The 16,027-nt window shown below is 39.7% G+C and overlaps 1 protein-coding gene across 6 annotated transcripts in view; it reads right to left on the minus strand.

Annotated features, from left to right (window-relative positions):
• The window catches only part of LOC131223604 (phosphoinositide phosphatase SAC8), a 93,670-nt gene that overhangs the window by 64,828 nt on the left and 12,815 nt on the right, over positions 1–16,027 (minus strand). For 5 of the 6 annotated variants that reach the window (XR_009160578.1, XM_058219047.1, XM_058219048.1 and 2 more), the window contains exon 2: positions 13,541–13,615. The exons of the other annotated variant lie outside the window; for it this stretch is intronic. Coding sequence is in view for 4 of the 5 variants with exons in the window: in XM_058219047.1 (XP_058075030.1) it covers positions 13,541–13,615 (75 nt within the window). In the remaining variant the exon portion in view is untranslated. The remainder of the gene's footprint in view (positions 1–13,540; positions 13,616–16,027) is intronic. 6 annotated transcript variants of the gene reach the window in all.

Here is a 16,027-nt window from a genome sequence, read left to right on the forward strand (position 1 = left end):
ATTTCTTATCAATCAGTTCAATAACTGGATCCCAAAAAGAAGCAACACTTGGCTTTGATGACTAGAGGAAAGCCCAAATAAATGCAAGGAAATTTTGACCTTTTTGCACCCCAGAAGCTTATAGCCGAAGTAAAATCGATTCCTCATAAGTTGCAAATCCTGCCGTGGTCCTCTTACATATAAGTTTACATGAAGACCCAAGATAGCTTCAAGATGTTGGGAATGCAATTCGAGTCAACAACCTGCTTTAATGTTGCCTCACTAATGGAAGTGTATCATCCGCAAATGAAGATGAGTGATTGTCACATCCAGACTTCCAATCTGAGAGCCAGTATAGAGACCAATGGATGAAGCTCTTTCCATAAGCATGCTTAATCTATCATTCTCTCTGCCACAACAGAGAAAAGTAGGGGGGTTGGTCTCCCTGGTGGGGCCCTATAGAACTGCGAAACTGCCTTCCAGAGATTCATTCACCAGTATTGAGAAAGACGCTGTAGAGATAATATTCTGTTATCCACCAAACCATTCTTCTAAGGGAATATGTAAGGAAATACCAATCCATGATCAAATGCTTTCTAAAAATCAATCTTGCAAATAATTCCCGCCTCTCCCACTTTTGATCCACAATCAATTAACTCATTAGGCATGAAGATGCCATGCAAAATCTGTCATTCTTTCATAAGGGCCTGTTTGATTTTTCAAAGCAGGTGTAAATACCCTGTAAATTGATAATTATTACCCTTTCGCTCCGTTTGAAAATTCATCCCAATTTCTGCCTTGGAAATGGTTCAAAAGAGCTAGTTTAATTTATATTTTTTAACCCAAGGGTGAGGTATATGATATATCCATTCCATCCATCCGTTTTACCACAATATTATTGGGCATGAGATGAAAAATGAAGCAGATCCAACACTCAAGTGGCCCACACCAAAAGAAACAGTGGCCCCAAGAAGTTTTTAACAGTAAGTGTTCGATTCCCTTTTTTGTATGGCATGGTCCACTTGAGTTTTGGATATGCCTCATTTTTTGGCTCATGCCATAAATTCAGCTGACATAATGGATGAACGGTGTGGATAAGCGAAATGCATCACGGTGGGACCCACAAATATTTTGCAATGTTCTCAGTTTTTGTGTCCAAAAAGTAGGTAGTCAAATCAAGCAGGGGGGAAACTGTTGTAAATGCCTAAGGAAATAATTATTACCCATTTACAGGGTATTTACCAATGAATTGAAAAATCAAACAAGCCCTAAATGTTCCTGGAAATGGGAAAATAACAGAACCCAATAACAAAATCTGACCAAAAGAACCTTCGCCTCGCCTGTTTCCAGGATCAGAATAGTGAATGTTGCGTTCAGGCCTTATACTCATTTTAGCTCTTTCACCAAACCTAGAGAAGAAATTCATGACATCCTCCATGATATCCCAATCCACAAGATCATACTAAGAAGATATCTCATTATTGAGGAAACATGTTTCGGTATTATCAAGTTCTGGAATGTGATTCTGAATGAAAATAAACAAACCATGGCTCTAATAATTGAAAACTTCAAGAATATAAAATTCATTTCTGCACGAAGAATGATTAAAAATGAATACTGTTTCATTTTCCATTTCATACTCAAACATAAATTTATGCATCACAGTTGGTAACTAGACAATAAATTGGGCAAAGGGCGAAATAACACCTGATGCGAAGGGCAATCTTTCTAAAGCTGGTGATGAGAGGAGCAAAAGGTAGGATTGTTTACTTTGTGACAATCAAAACTAGTCAAACTCCTTTTCCAAACCATTGGGTGATTACAAAGGAATTAAATTAGATGAACATGGGGGAAGACGACATACACCAGCAGAAACCACACAATGTGGAAAAGTGGGAAACAGTCTCTCAGAAAGGAAAAGAGAAAATCGGAAACAAGAAACATGTTCTTTCGGCATATCCAACATTGTTTGTCGAAGGGTTTCCAGATTCGTGGAAACCAGTTAATTTCAAGAGGGTTTTCTCGGTTGCAGGGTTAGTGATGGAGGTAGTGCTGCCTCGACATAGAAACTCTAATGAGAGTAGAGGTTTTGCCTTCGTCTGGATTGTTGGAATATTAAGTTAGTAGGGTCATTTCTGTAAATATGATATTAGTGGGCTTATTTAAAAATATTGTATAAATGGGCTGCTATGATGTAATAAAGGAAAAAACCCTACATATATATTGAATAAGATAATAGAGAGATCCCACATTCTCTCTCTTACTCCAAACCTTCTCTCTCACATTTTTCTCCCATCTCTCTCACATTCCTCCACTTTGGTTCTTTCATTCTTCATGGTATCAAAGACTTGATCGATCCAACCTGTGCAAGACCAACATACATCGGATCCTCCTCATCAAGACACCAAATCTAGGTAAAAGGGGGAAATTCTACACAAAAATCAAGGGAGCCACGTGCTTATGTCAATGTCCGTACGGCTCACGTTAGCAATTCACCATTTGTAAGGATCAGTTTTTTCCAAAATCTCTACCGCCTAGTGCGGAATCATGTAAGAGGATTTATGACTATTTTTCTGGAATTTTTTAAAGAAGATTAATATATTTTTATTAATTTTATAGTATTTTCTAGAAAAATGAAAAAATCGGACCATATTTCAAATCTCTCTCGAATCTGTGGTTTTTGATCCACCAAACCAACTGCGTATGAGCCTTTTTTTCTACCCTACATAGAGGGACCAGTTTCTTGGAGATCTGAACAACATGGATGCATTTTTGGGCCAAAATGGGTGACCGGGTGATGCGGACATCAGTGGCGCACCCTTTAAATTGTACCAGAGCAGGAGGCGTCACTGACAGAGTACTGGAGTGAAGGAGTTGATGTGGATGGACGTTGGGTCCATTAGATCTATTTTCTGACGCGCTACGAGTGAAAGAGCGGCATGACCGCACCCTGATCATAGATCTATGGGTCAGATTTCACACCCTACCACACAGGTGTTTTAATTTTATGCGTTTTTGTTCTTTTTTCTTGTTTTAGGGGCTTTATTGCACTTTTTTTTCTTTTTTTTCATCTTTTTGTTATTTTTCTTATTTTCAGGGGCTTTAGTGCACCTTTACTTTTTCCATAACTTATATATACGTTGTGAGAAACCCCATTTTCATTATTATTGAATGAATAGAAATTCGTATCTTTTCTTCCTCTTTATTCAAGAGATTAGGATTTCAGGATTGGCCCTAGGATGTTGAGGATTCCACCCCAATCTCAGGTTTCCTTCTTTCTAGATCTTCGAGGTGCAGGAAAAGGTAAGAATCATCCTCCTTTTCTTTTGATGACAAAAGAACCTGTACTTTCTTCATCTTGAACCCTTCATTCTTCACCCCTTTTGTTCCTCTCTGAATATCCCCTTCCTAGTTTGAACGGAAAAGATGGATGGTTAGTCAATAGAATCAGATCTAAATTTGACCGTGGACTGACTTATGCTAGATCTGAGATATCCTAATATCCCTAGGTCCTTTTTTACTGTTTACGCGATTTTATGCTAAGAGGCATAATCCTGACGAAATGACCTCATCTTTGTGTTGAAATTTACCTAATCCCTTTGATTGGAAAGGGTTAGATGATTCGTGTATTTATTTGAACATTCTTTAACCTGATTATATATGCATCTAAGATTAGGTCATCACATGTCCCTGCATCACCGGGTGCACCATTCTTGGAGTTTTTGAGGTCCAGCGCATACACCAACTGCACGGTGTATATTCCTCCGCTATGTGTTGATTGATCTCCATCTACTGCTATTCTTTGTATTCCTTCTCCTTGTTTCTTCTTTTTTGTTCATATTTATGGATTCCGAGTCTCTCGGACATGGCCTCAATGGACCACTTCAATTACTTCTACGAAACTTAACGGAAGTAACTTTCTTCTTTGGTCTCAGACTGTTCGGATGTATATTGTTGGCAAGGAGAAGCTTGGGTATCTTACTAGCACGACAAAGCAGCCCTCATCCTCAATGGACACATGGAATTCCTCCAATGCCATTGTTATGGGTTGGTTACTCAATTCAATAGAACCCAGTATTGCTTCTGGATATTTCTTTTATGAGACTACCATTGATTTATGGAAATCACTCAATGACACTTATGGAACGGTCTCCAATAAGCTTCACATCTTCCAACTAAATACAGAGTTGTATTCTCTCACACGGGATAACATTTCTGTTACTAAGTATTTTGGGGCCTCGAAGAGTCGTTGGGAAGAACTGAATCATTTGCAGCTCCTCATTAAACTCCCCAATACTCACAGTGCTGAAATTGTGAAGAATCGGGAGGATGAAGCCAAGACATACAAATTCTTAGCGGGATTAAATAATGGGTATGAGGCATTAAGGACTCAGCTTGTCACCACAACTCCTTTTCCTATGCTCCAAACAACATATTCTGTAGTCCATTAAGAGGAAGTCCACCGACGAGTTATGTTAGCTCCTGTCTTGACAGAGGAGAGGATTGTCGTTACATCTACTACTGTTCCACCTGGCGATAGGAGTGGTGGTTCAGATACTCGAGGTGGATTCTTATCTAGAGGCGTGGTAGAGGTAGGGGGGAGATTTTTCTGTATGTATCGCAATCGTTCAGGACATTCCCATGAACAGTGTTTCAAATTACATGGCCGCCCTACTGCCCACGTCACAACTTCTGATGATATTGGACATACTTCTAATATTTATAACACTCCCCCTACCGGCTCCTCTCATATGGAGTCTGTTACCATGATTAGGGCAGATGTGATGGAGATTCAGCATCTTAGATCCCTTTAGCCTCAGTCAGCCACACCTACATTTGTCCCATCATAGTCATCTGCCTCTTCCTTTATTGCTATGACAAGTACTGTACTTCATGCCTCCTCCAAGTATAGTTGGGTGGAAGTGGGTGTTCTACATAAAATATTGAGCTTATGGATCTATTGAGCGCTACAAAGCTCATTTGGTGACTAAAGGCTACACACGGCATTTTGGGGTTGATTATAATGAAACCTTCTCACATGTGCCAAAGTTGAATTCGGTCCGCTTGATTATTTACTTGGCTGCCAATCTTGATTGGCCTCTCTTCCAAGTAGATGTTAAAAATGCCTTCCTTCATGGCGATTTGGCAGAAAAAGTGTATATGGATCGCCCTTGGTTTTTAGCTTAAAGGGGAGTCTGGGAAGGTGTGTAAGTTGAAAAATGCTCTTTATGGCCTTAAGCAATCTTGCAAAGCTTGGTTTGCTAGATTTAGTGCCGCTATTCTCTCCTTCGGCTTCAGAAGATGTCAAGCAGATCATACATTCTTCATTCATACCCGACAAGAAGGAAGAACTATTATACTTGTCTATGTGGATGACATTCTTGTGACATGGGATGACTTGGAGTTTATTGATAAAGTTGAGAAAAGAATTTGAGATCAGAGATCTGAGTCCATTGCGGTACTTTCTAGGATTGAAGTTGCCCGTTCATCTAAAGCCATCTTCATATCCCAAAGAAAGTATACTCTTGATCTGTTGAGTGAGGCTAGAAAATTAGGTGCTCGTCTACCTTTATCTCCTATGGACTAGAAGCACTCGTTACATGCATCTAAAGGTGAGAATTTGATAGATCTAAGTATGTATCAAAGATTAGATGGAAAACTTATCTACTTGACGATCGCAAGACCGGGTATTGCTCAAGCCGTAAGTACTATCAGTCGATTCGTGCACTACCCAAATGTGCCTCATCAGGATGTTGTACATCGCATATTGAGATACCTGAAGTCATGTCCAGGATGTGGTATTCTTTATATGAATCATGGGCATGTTAATGTTGCTAGCTATTCTAATGCTGACTGGGCAGGATGCTCAATTGACAAAAAGTATACTTCTGACTATTGCACATTCGTTGGTGGCAACTTGGTTACAAAGAGAAGTAAAAAATAAGTAGTTGTATCTCGGTCAAGTGCAGAAGCAGAGTATAGAGCTATGGCTCATGGGGCTTGTGAACTCTTGTGGTTGAGATCCATTATGATGGAATTGGGTTTCCCTATCACCTCAACTATTCCTCTCTATTGTGACAATCAGGCTTCCATCCAAATTGCGTCTAACTTAGTCTTTCATGAGCGGACTAAACACATTGAGGTTGATATACATTTCATTCGAGAGAAGATATCCTCTAGATTACTGGCTACTCCATTTGTCAAATTTAAAGAGCAATTGACAGACATGTTTACAAAGGCTCTCAGCTCTCCCATGTTACAAGAAATCTCTAGCAAGTTGGGTATGATGGATATTCATACACCAACTTGAGGGGGAATGTTGGAATATCAAGTTAGTAGGGTCATTTTTGTAAATATGATATTAGTGGGCATATTTCAAAATTGTATAAAGTGGGTTGTTATGATGTAATAAAGGAAAAAAAAAAAAAAAAAACCCTACGTATATATTGAATAAGATAATAGAGAGATCCCACACTCTCTCTCTCTCTCTCTCTCCAAACCTCTCCCACATCCACCCCCCCCCCCCACAAAATCTCTCTCCTCTTTAGTTCTTTCATTCTTCACAGATGAGTTCGGAAGAGGAACTAGCAAAAGCAATCTACAAACTGAATGGTGAGAATTTCGGGGGAAACAAATTGAGAGTACGGAAGGCAAGTTTTGGACCAGAGAGGTAAAACAGACCTGAGGGTAAAGGAAAGAAACGTGGACTGGATTTTTCAAAAGGAAAAATGAAGGAGACAGAGGCAGAGTGCATCGGGTAGTTTGGATTCTTCAAAGGAAGATGGGGGTATGATATCAAGAAGATCTTTTAAAGATGCAGTTTTGAACACTTCTATCTGAATCTCAAGAGGACATAGAGAAGAGGCTGGTTTGGAAGGTAGATACAGATGAGGGCCCTGAAGTGAGAATCCATAAAAAAATCCCAAATGAGTCGATGAAATCCTTTGAGTTCTACCTCGTAGCAGTTGTAAGACCAGGATCTAGAGACACAGATCTGCTACAATGGCTTTTTGACAACTGTGAAGGTATTGATGAAGATGTACTGAATAAATTGCTTCGGGACAACACTATGTTGATTTCTCTCGGATGTTAGGAACACATTGATACCAAATCTTATACATCCCCCTCGAATTCCGGATAGACGATATCATCAGAGAGATCAGATCTTGCATCGGGTCGGTGGTGGTCATGGATAGTTGCACAAATAATAGTGAAGAACTAAGATTTGTGAGAATCAGAGTTAGAAAGAAAAAATGGTCGTAGTACCCGATTTGTATAGGTTTGAAGGTCAGCGCTACAAAGTTAAAAATTGCGGTGGTCCAAGAGCAGAATGAATCTCAGAAAGAGGTCGGAGAAGAAGGGCCCAGTTCACTGCTGGAGATTGTTTGACAGAAAGATCAAGGAGTACCACTTCTATATTCCAGCGGACTACGTTTCCCAATGGAGAATCGGTGGAGCGATGCTATTCATCTCAGAAAAGAGGGGGCTAGAGCGCCGTCAGAGAGGCGGATGTGTGGCGATATTAACGCTGACTCGCAGACGCGTGGTGGCAACATTTATGGAGGGGGAACAAAAGTCTCCTCTCCCTCTAATTTGGTGTTAAGAGACATGGAGACACATAACTTGCATTGATAGCTCACTGATTTCTTTAAATCAGAGAATTGTAGAAATTTCTGGCATGTGTGAAGGAGATAAAGCATGTGACGGTATCCAGCTAGATGTCACATAGGTGGGAGAGTTTTTTAGTCATGGCATGTGTGCCGACCTTTCTAGTCCGATTTCCGAAAGCGAACACTGCAAGCCACTTCCGCCAAGAGAAGTTCGGACCCGAACGTCCGCCCGTCTTTAACAGAACAGCGGAGTCCCCTTCGTCAGACAGTTTCTTCTAGAAACGAGCCAAGTTTCAATGCAGAATTGTGAAGATCTTCTACGGGCAGGTCTGATGAGGGTAGCGATAGCACACTGGGAGCGGTCATGATGCAGAAACATGTGATGGCCTAACCCTAGAGGCATGTATAATCATGTTGAAGAGATTAAGATAATAAAATTAATCAACTAACTGTTTTCAATTAAGGGGATTAAGCAAATCTCAACACAGAAATGAAATCATTCCGTCAAGATCATGCCCCTTACCATAAAATCACGTAAACAGTATTTATATAAATAAAAATTTTAAAAAAAAAAATTTTAAAAGGAAAAAGGGGAGAACCTAGGGATATGAGGATATCCCATATCTAGCATAAGCCAGTCCAAAGTCAAGTTTAGACCTGATTCTCATGACTAGTCATCCCTGTTTTCTGTTCAAACCAAAAAGGAATATCCAAAGAGGAACGAAAGAGATGAAGAAGAGATGGGTTCGAGATGAAAGAGAGTACAGATTGTAGGGCATTAAAGAAAAGAAGACGGTTGATTCTTACCTTTTCCTACACTTCTAAGATCTAGAAAGAATAAAAATATAAAACCGGAGTGGAATCCTCAACACCCAAGGGCCAATCCTGAAACCCTAATCTCACTGGTAAAAGAGAAAGAAAGCATACAAATTCTCATTCATTCAATAATAAAATAGGATCTCTTAGAGTGTATATATAAGCCACGGGAAAAACAAAAAGTGTACTAAAGCCCCTGAAAACAAGGAAAAGAACAAAAAGACGCCTAAAAGTAAAACATCCACATGACAGAGTATGAAATCCGCCCCATGGACATGCGGTTATGCCACTCCTGCACTCATAGTGCATCAGAAAATAGGTCTAATAGACCCGGCGTCTATCCACATCAACTCCTCCACTCCGATACTCTGTCAGCAACGCCTCCTCCTCTGGTACACTCTAAAGGGTGCACCACTGATGTCCGCATCAAGTCAACACCATGATCGTCTATCTTTTGAATGGCGCGGCTCAAAGTTGTCACGATGTGGGTCCTTCATTTGAGAGCCATTTCTTGCTGGACACATGGCAAAGAGATACCCCAATTAAAAAGAAAAAGAGGCATCCTCCAGGCAAATGCTTATTTGCAGCAGCAGCATTTGCAATCCAAACCAAGGAAGGTCTTCCCAATGCAACAAAGAAGTTGTTCAAAGTCAGCTTAGTAGAGACGTATATGGGTTGGTGACTGTGATAATCTACCAACGGTAACCCCTTTGGCAGTCAGGCAGCTTTCAGTTGACAGGGAGGCATGTCGATTTCATTATAGAATCAAGCAAGAATTACTATGGCCCAAGGTATGAAGATTAAGCTGGTTACGATGGAGGTTGTGCAGCTAGTGGGAGTGACTTTTGGGGATAGACCAGAGGATTACATATCGTGTTTCAAATGGGTAGAGGAAAGGGGTAGACTGCTCATTCCAAAACAGGTCCAAGATTACGATAGACAAATAATGTGCATGGAAGGAAGTGATTTAGATGTTGCAGCAATCAAGAGTCGACTGGGGACAAAATTAGGTAAATGAAGATCATGATTTGGAATGTTTGGGGGTTGGGGTGCGCGCAAAAAAGAAGGCAAATGAAAGATACATGCAAAAGATATAAAATTCAGTTGGTAGCATTACAGGAAACAAAGTGGCCGGAAACATATCAAAGATTGATTAACTCAATTTGGTGGGACAAGGAATGTCAATGGTTGGTGGCGGATGCGGTTGGAGCGCCTGGTGGTATTCCGGTGATATGGAATTCGGTGATATGGAGCAAAGAGGATAGTTGGTTAGGTAAATACTCGATATCCGTGATGTTGAAGGAAAAGGGGTCTGCTTTCATATGGTGTTTCTCTTCGGTTTACGGGCCATGTAAATCAAAACTTCGCAACGAATTGTGGGTTGAGCTGGATGCTTGTCGTAATAGATGGGATCTACCATGGTGCTTGGGAGGAGACTTCAATGTTATTAGAGAGCTTCATGAAAAGTCAAATAGCGTTCGGATCTCTAGAAGTATGAAGAACCTTTCTAAATGGATATTCAAGAATGAGATGATAGACCTCCCATTAGGAGGTGTTAAGTACAATTGGTCAAATGGACAAGTGTCTCCAATAATGAGTAGGTTAGATAGGTTCCTTATCTCCCCAGAGTGGGCAAAGAAATTTCCACTAATTAATCAAAGGAGTTTACCTAAACCTTTATCGGATCACTATCCGGTTCTCCTAGAAGTGGATGAGGAAGATTGGGGGCCAAGGCCCTTCCGTTTTGAGCTAGTATGGTTAGAAATTGAAGGCTTTGGGTCTAAGATTGTGAAGTTGTGGTCATATTTCTCAATGGTAGGGGGCGTCAGTGTCTCTCTTCCAAAAATTAAAGCAATTAAAACAGAAGATAGGGGATTGGAAAAAAGAGGTTCTTTTTGGCCGCGAGGAGGAAAAGGATATCTTTCTACAAATTCAAAGGGTAAACTCCAAAGCAGAGAGAGAGAGGATCTATCGGAGGAGGAAAAGGTGTGGAGGGAAGTCTTCAGAGCGAAATACAATGCTAGGTTGAGAAAGGAGGAGATCAAATGACGTCAAAGGTCTAGGGAACATGGTTGAAAGCAAGAGATAAGAATACTAAGTTTTTTCATGTGACAGCTAGTGGGAGTGCGCATGTAAATAAGATCTCTTCGTTAGTGGTGGATGGCCAAACGATTGAAGGGAAGTCAAAAATTTATGAAGCCATAGTTCAATTTTATAAAGACTAATTGTCTAAGGACAGGGGAGTTAGGCCATTGCTCAACAATTTGCATTTTGAAGCAATTTCATCCAAAGAGGTGAACTTGTTGGAACAAGTGTTTCCAAAAGATGAAATCAAGCAAACAGTGGCAAATTTGGGCAGTGATAAGACTCCTCGGCCAGATGATTTTTCGATAGCATTTTATCAGAAATTCTAGGAGTGTGAAAGGTGATGAGATCGGCATCATGCAAGAGTTCTTCAAGAATGGCTTAATCGCAATGCAATTAGGTGCTACTTTTATAACTCTAATCCCCAAAAAGGAAGGAGCAGAATGTTTGAAAGACTTTCATCCTATCAGCCTGTTGGGGGTCCATAAAAGATCCCAACAAAGGTGTTGGCTTTAAGATTCAAGAAAGTGTTGGGCAATGTTATCTCAAAATCTCAAGAGGCCTTTGTGGATGGAAGACAAATCATCAATTGCTCGCTCCTGGCCAATGAATGCATTGATTCTTGTCATAGAAGAGGAGAGGAAGGTATGGTTTGCAAGCTTGATGTGGATAAAGCATATGACCATGTGGATTGGGCATTCCTAGATTATAGATTGGGCATATTGGGATTTGGACCAAAATGGTGATTCTGGATTCGAGCTTGTATCAAATTGGCAGAATTTTCTATATTGGTGAATGGTTCACCAAAAGGTTTTTTTTCCAGCTATTTGTGGGCTTCGTCAAGGTTGATACTTTATCCCATTTCCTTTTCGTCACAATTATGGAAGCCCTTAGTAAAATGTTAGACAGAAGGGTTCAAGTGGGTCTGGTTAAAGGATTTGGGGTGGATAATACAAATTTTCAGATTTCTCACATTCAGTATGCAGATTATACAAGCCTATTTGGTAAGGCGGATGATTTCTTTGTGGAAAACCTTCGCTATATTATAGTAAGTTTTGAGGTGGTTTTTGGTTTGAAAGTCAATATGTGCAAAAATGAGATATTAGGGGTATGCATTTCCAAAGATAAAGTATGGGCTTTTGCGGAAGTATTTGGGTGCAGGGAAGCTTTTTACCCTACAATGTACTTCGGGCTACTATTATGTATAGGGAGACTGGCGAAGCATGTGGGATAGAGTTATTGGGAGGTGTGAAAGAAATATATCAAAATGGCAGTCAAGGTACTTATCTTTGGGTGGGAGAATGGTTATGATTAAATCTTCAATGTCGAATCTTCCTATCTATTTTATGTTTTTTTAAATGCCCAAAGTCCATTCTAAATGCACTAGAGAGACAAAGAAGGGATTTTTTATGGGAAGGGTCGGGGGAGAAACACAAGTTTCATCTTATGAAATGGGATGAAGTGTGTAAATCAATGCCTCAGGGAGGAGCGGGTATCTTAAAGTTAGAAGAGATCAATCTAGCGCTATTGGAGAAATGGGTTTGGTGGTTTGGGTCGGAGGGAGGGGCTAGATGGAGGGTGGTAATATCAAAAAATGATAGGGTAGAGGAAGGGGGGTAGTGGACTAAGGCCTCATCCTTGTATCGATGTTTTTACTTGTGGAAATCGATTGTGTCCTTAAAAGAGAGTGTGGGAGGGAATTGGTTTCATTTGGGGGATGGTGAGAGAATTAGATGTTGGGAGGATGGGTGGGTGGGACAGGGCAGGTTGGGTGAGAAGTTTCCATCATTAGCAAGGCAAGCTAGGGAAGAGGGAGAGTTGGTGAGAAATTGTTATTCGAAAAGAGGGGAGGAGATTACATGAACCCCTAATTTTAGAAGGAATCTATCAGACAAGGAGTTTGAAGAGTTGGTTCAATTGTTACCAAAGATTTCCCCAATATTATTAAAAGCGGATTCCCTGAGATGGTTCATGTCCAAGTCAGGATCTTTCTCAGTAACATCATTTTATCGGCTCTTGAGCAGGAGTCAGGAAAATTCTTAGATGGTGGCAACGACTTTCCTCTGGCATTATGGTGTTCCATTGAAGGTGGAGGCTTTTGGTTAGCTAGTGGACAGGTACAAAGTGCTTACAATAGACAATCTTTGTAAGTGAAGCATGTACCTCCCAAACGTTTGCTTGATGTGCTTCAAAGATGCGGAATCTACGGATCACTTGTTCATTCATTGTGTATTTTCTAGGGAGGTTTGAGATTTTCTTCTCCAATTTTTCGGGGTGCTTTGGGTGTTTCCGAAGACCATAGAGGAATTCCTCATTGCTTGGCACGGCGTGGGGATAGGTAAAGAAGGGAAGAGATTGTGGCGTTTAAGTTTATTGGTGAGTCTTTGGGCTTTATGGTGGGAAAGAAACTAGTGGTGCTTCAATGACAAAATGAGTGAGCCGGTGCAAGTATTCAATAGGGCAATTCTTAATATGAAGGAGTGGGTGGAAGTTTTGTTTTTCAATCTTTCTTCTGTCCTTTGGGGGACTTTCGTGGGGTGTATTTGTATTTGTATTTTTGCATATTTGGTTGCTTTGGCTTCAGCCTTTTTTAATATAACATCATTGTTCAAAAAAAAAAAAAAAAAAACAATAATGCATTGAGTTGGGAAACAAGAAACATTACATGCAATATGGAACTATGCAATGAGTCAGAGGGAATAGTAAAATAATTATTTTAAAAAATAAAAATAAAAAAATAATAACCCTGACCAAACAAAAAGTGTCGCGCTCGATTATCGCAGGTGAATGATATGATCTTAAACACTAATACTTGATAACGAAAGGTGGATTGATCTTTCAAGCTCCAAAAACAGCCTCAGTCTACACATTTATGCGTTTTGCAAGTTGCAGCAATCCTAATACCATTCAAATTTGCAAAGCATATATTTTCCTTAAGACCCATAATGGTTCTTTTATGCCTTAGTAAATAAAATGTTGGCATCAATCTTTTCACAAATATGGAAACCACAATGCACTTTAATTGATTTCAGACAAATCCAAACAATTACCAGCCAATAATCTAATAGTTCCAACCACCCCAAAAATTGTAGAAACCTTGTTAGGAGTTCCAAAACAAGAATTACCTGCATAAAATGGAAAAAGTAACAATCAGCACAGTTCCCATCATAGTTTAGCATTAAAAAATTTCTCCAAATCAGTGTAGTCAAGATCTCCATTTTGAAAGATGGGATTCTATCTTTTACCCATATATCGCAAGGCTTGAAATGTGTTTCAACGCAACCCAAAAGTGGGCCACAGACAAACAATGGAATGTTATTTACATCCAGTGGACCCCACCGATCTTAGAAATCAGCCCCCACGATCTATCTGGCCAATTAATAGGCACCACGTGTGGCCCGATTGGTATGTTGGCCATATGTCCATATGATTGGACTATTTTTCCGTTGTAAGCAGTTAGTCAGTAGTTTTAGAAGTAGCATAGTTAATTTTGGAGAATACCAAATGATAGCAGTCATAGTTTAGTATAAATGAGATACTTGTTTAAGTTTCCTCGCGTAAGAGGGTTCCAGTTTAGGAAGTAACAGTCCTAGTTCACCAATCAAAAAGAAAAGAGAAAGTAACAGTCCTAGTTTGAATCTAATTTAATTAACTGGAGGGGGCAAGTTTTGTTAGTGTCTGGCAATTCATATATACAATTGAAGGATTGGCTCTTAGATCCATCAATGGATTGACTGAGTGGTCCACTGATGAGTTGATGGAGAAGCAACAGATAAATCCAAAACCAGATCTGCAAAAAATTGACAGACAGATTGATGACAAGATTGCATCAAGGTAAATGCAGATATATCAATCATGACACAGATAAGAGTGAATGTTCCAAAAATACAGGAGGAAATTAAAGATTCTGCAGAAGATTCAGCAAAACAAGAAGAAACAGCATGAACCTCAGTGAAGCCTAGCAATGATCATACTATGGATGGGCCTTACATCATCAACCCCTGCTGAAGCCAAAGTGAACGCGAGAAAAAAGACAGAGACATCAACTTCTTTCAAGCCCAGGGGAATCGATGCAGTCAGGCCCCTCTATCTCATAACCTACCATCATAGACACAACATTGGCCCCACTGGCCCCATTGGCCCACCTGACATATGAATTGGGTCCTGCAATGAGTCTCTTGTTAGTTGTTATGCCCATATGTGAGACCAATCAGCCTGTGGACCCCATATGATCGTACTCTTGAACTGTTTGGTCAATTCGTGGCCCAAATGGTCATACGATTGGCTGTTTCTAAAAAAATAACGCCTAGAATAGACAAGAAAGTTGGCCAAAAAATAGCACATTGAATAGACAGCTTGCAAGTTTTCAATATTTGGCAGTTCTTTGAGCAACTTAATAGCCAGACGAGTAGTAGTATCCTATTTTGGTTAATGGTTAGCATTCAGTAAATTGGTCAGCAAGTCAATACTATTATAACCCTATGATTAAGTTATGCTAAGCAGTTTGATCTTAAGAAAGAAGGTAGAGGAGCAGAAAATCTATATATGCAATCTAAGGCATGAATTCTTCAACAAGATCAGTGTGTCTCTCCGAAAGTCCTAAGACTCAGTGTGTCTCTCCGAAAGTCCTAAGACTAGATTGCTATGTAAGAAGTGTCTAACAATCTGGATTAAACAGTTTTCAAAAAGAGGTAGATCACCTCGGGCAAGGTAAACCCAATTTTAAAGTATCATCACTATCTAAAATGGCTCATCTTCAGACTTCCTCAAATATGCAAAGTAAAAGAAACCCGAACTGGACCAAAGATTCACAAATAATTGCTTAGATTCTCCTCAAAAAATGAAAACCAGAACATGGAAAAAAATAATAATAAATAAACAAAAAGAAGAAGAAGAAGAAACAGAGCGATTGGATTATTCGCTTGGAGCCAAAAGACTGTCCCATCAAGAAGCAGAAGACAAGCACCAAGGGTACCCTACTCCCACAGTGAGACCAACAACAAGGCTACCAACCTTCATGTAACTATCTCCACTCCCCTGGTCTCCTTTTTTTTTTTTTCTTTCTTAATTGATTTCTAGTAATTTCTCAGAGAAAGAAAAACTTTATTTTCTTTCGTTTTGAAAGATCCAAGTCCCAAGACATCATAGACCTCCCGAAGCGTCAACGAGCAATGTCCTTGTAGACAAAAGATTCGGTAAGATACAGTGTTAAGTTGTACAAGCCCCACCGATTATGATACCTCAGAGATGCTCTAGATCCGAACTATCTAATTGTGTATGGAATTTATCAACCTATTCAACTACCTTGGCTTTAATTTACTTCCTACAGATGTTTAACCACATACCAAAGTTTCAAAAGAACATTTGAATCAATAGAAACATACTGCTATGGAAAGTACTTCCCTCATGAGACACAATGATATCCAGTATAATAATGTTGACTAGTTCAAAACGATCCCTGGACATTTTTATCACCACTTGTAAAGCTAATAAACATTTATTCTTGAGTGGTTATAACATATAAGTATCAACATATT

The sequence above is a fragment of the Magnolia sinica genome, chromosome 13 (assembly GCF_029962835.1).
Source record: "Magnolia sinica isolate HGM2019 chromosome 13, MsV1, whole genome shotgun sequence".
NCBI classification, from domain to species: Eukaryota; Viridiplantae; Streptophyta; class Magnoliopsida; order Magnoliales; family Magnoliaceae; genus Magnolia; species Magnolia sinica.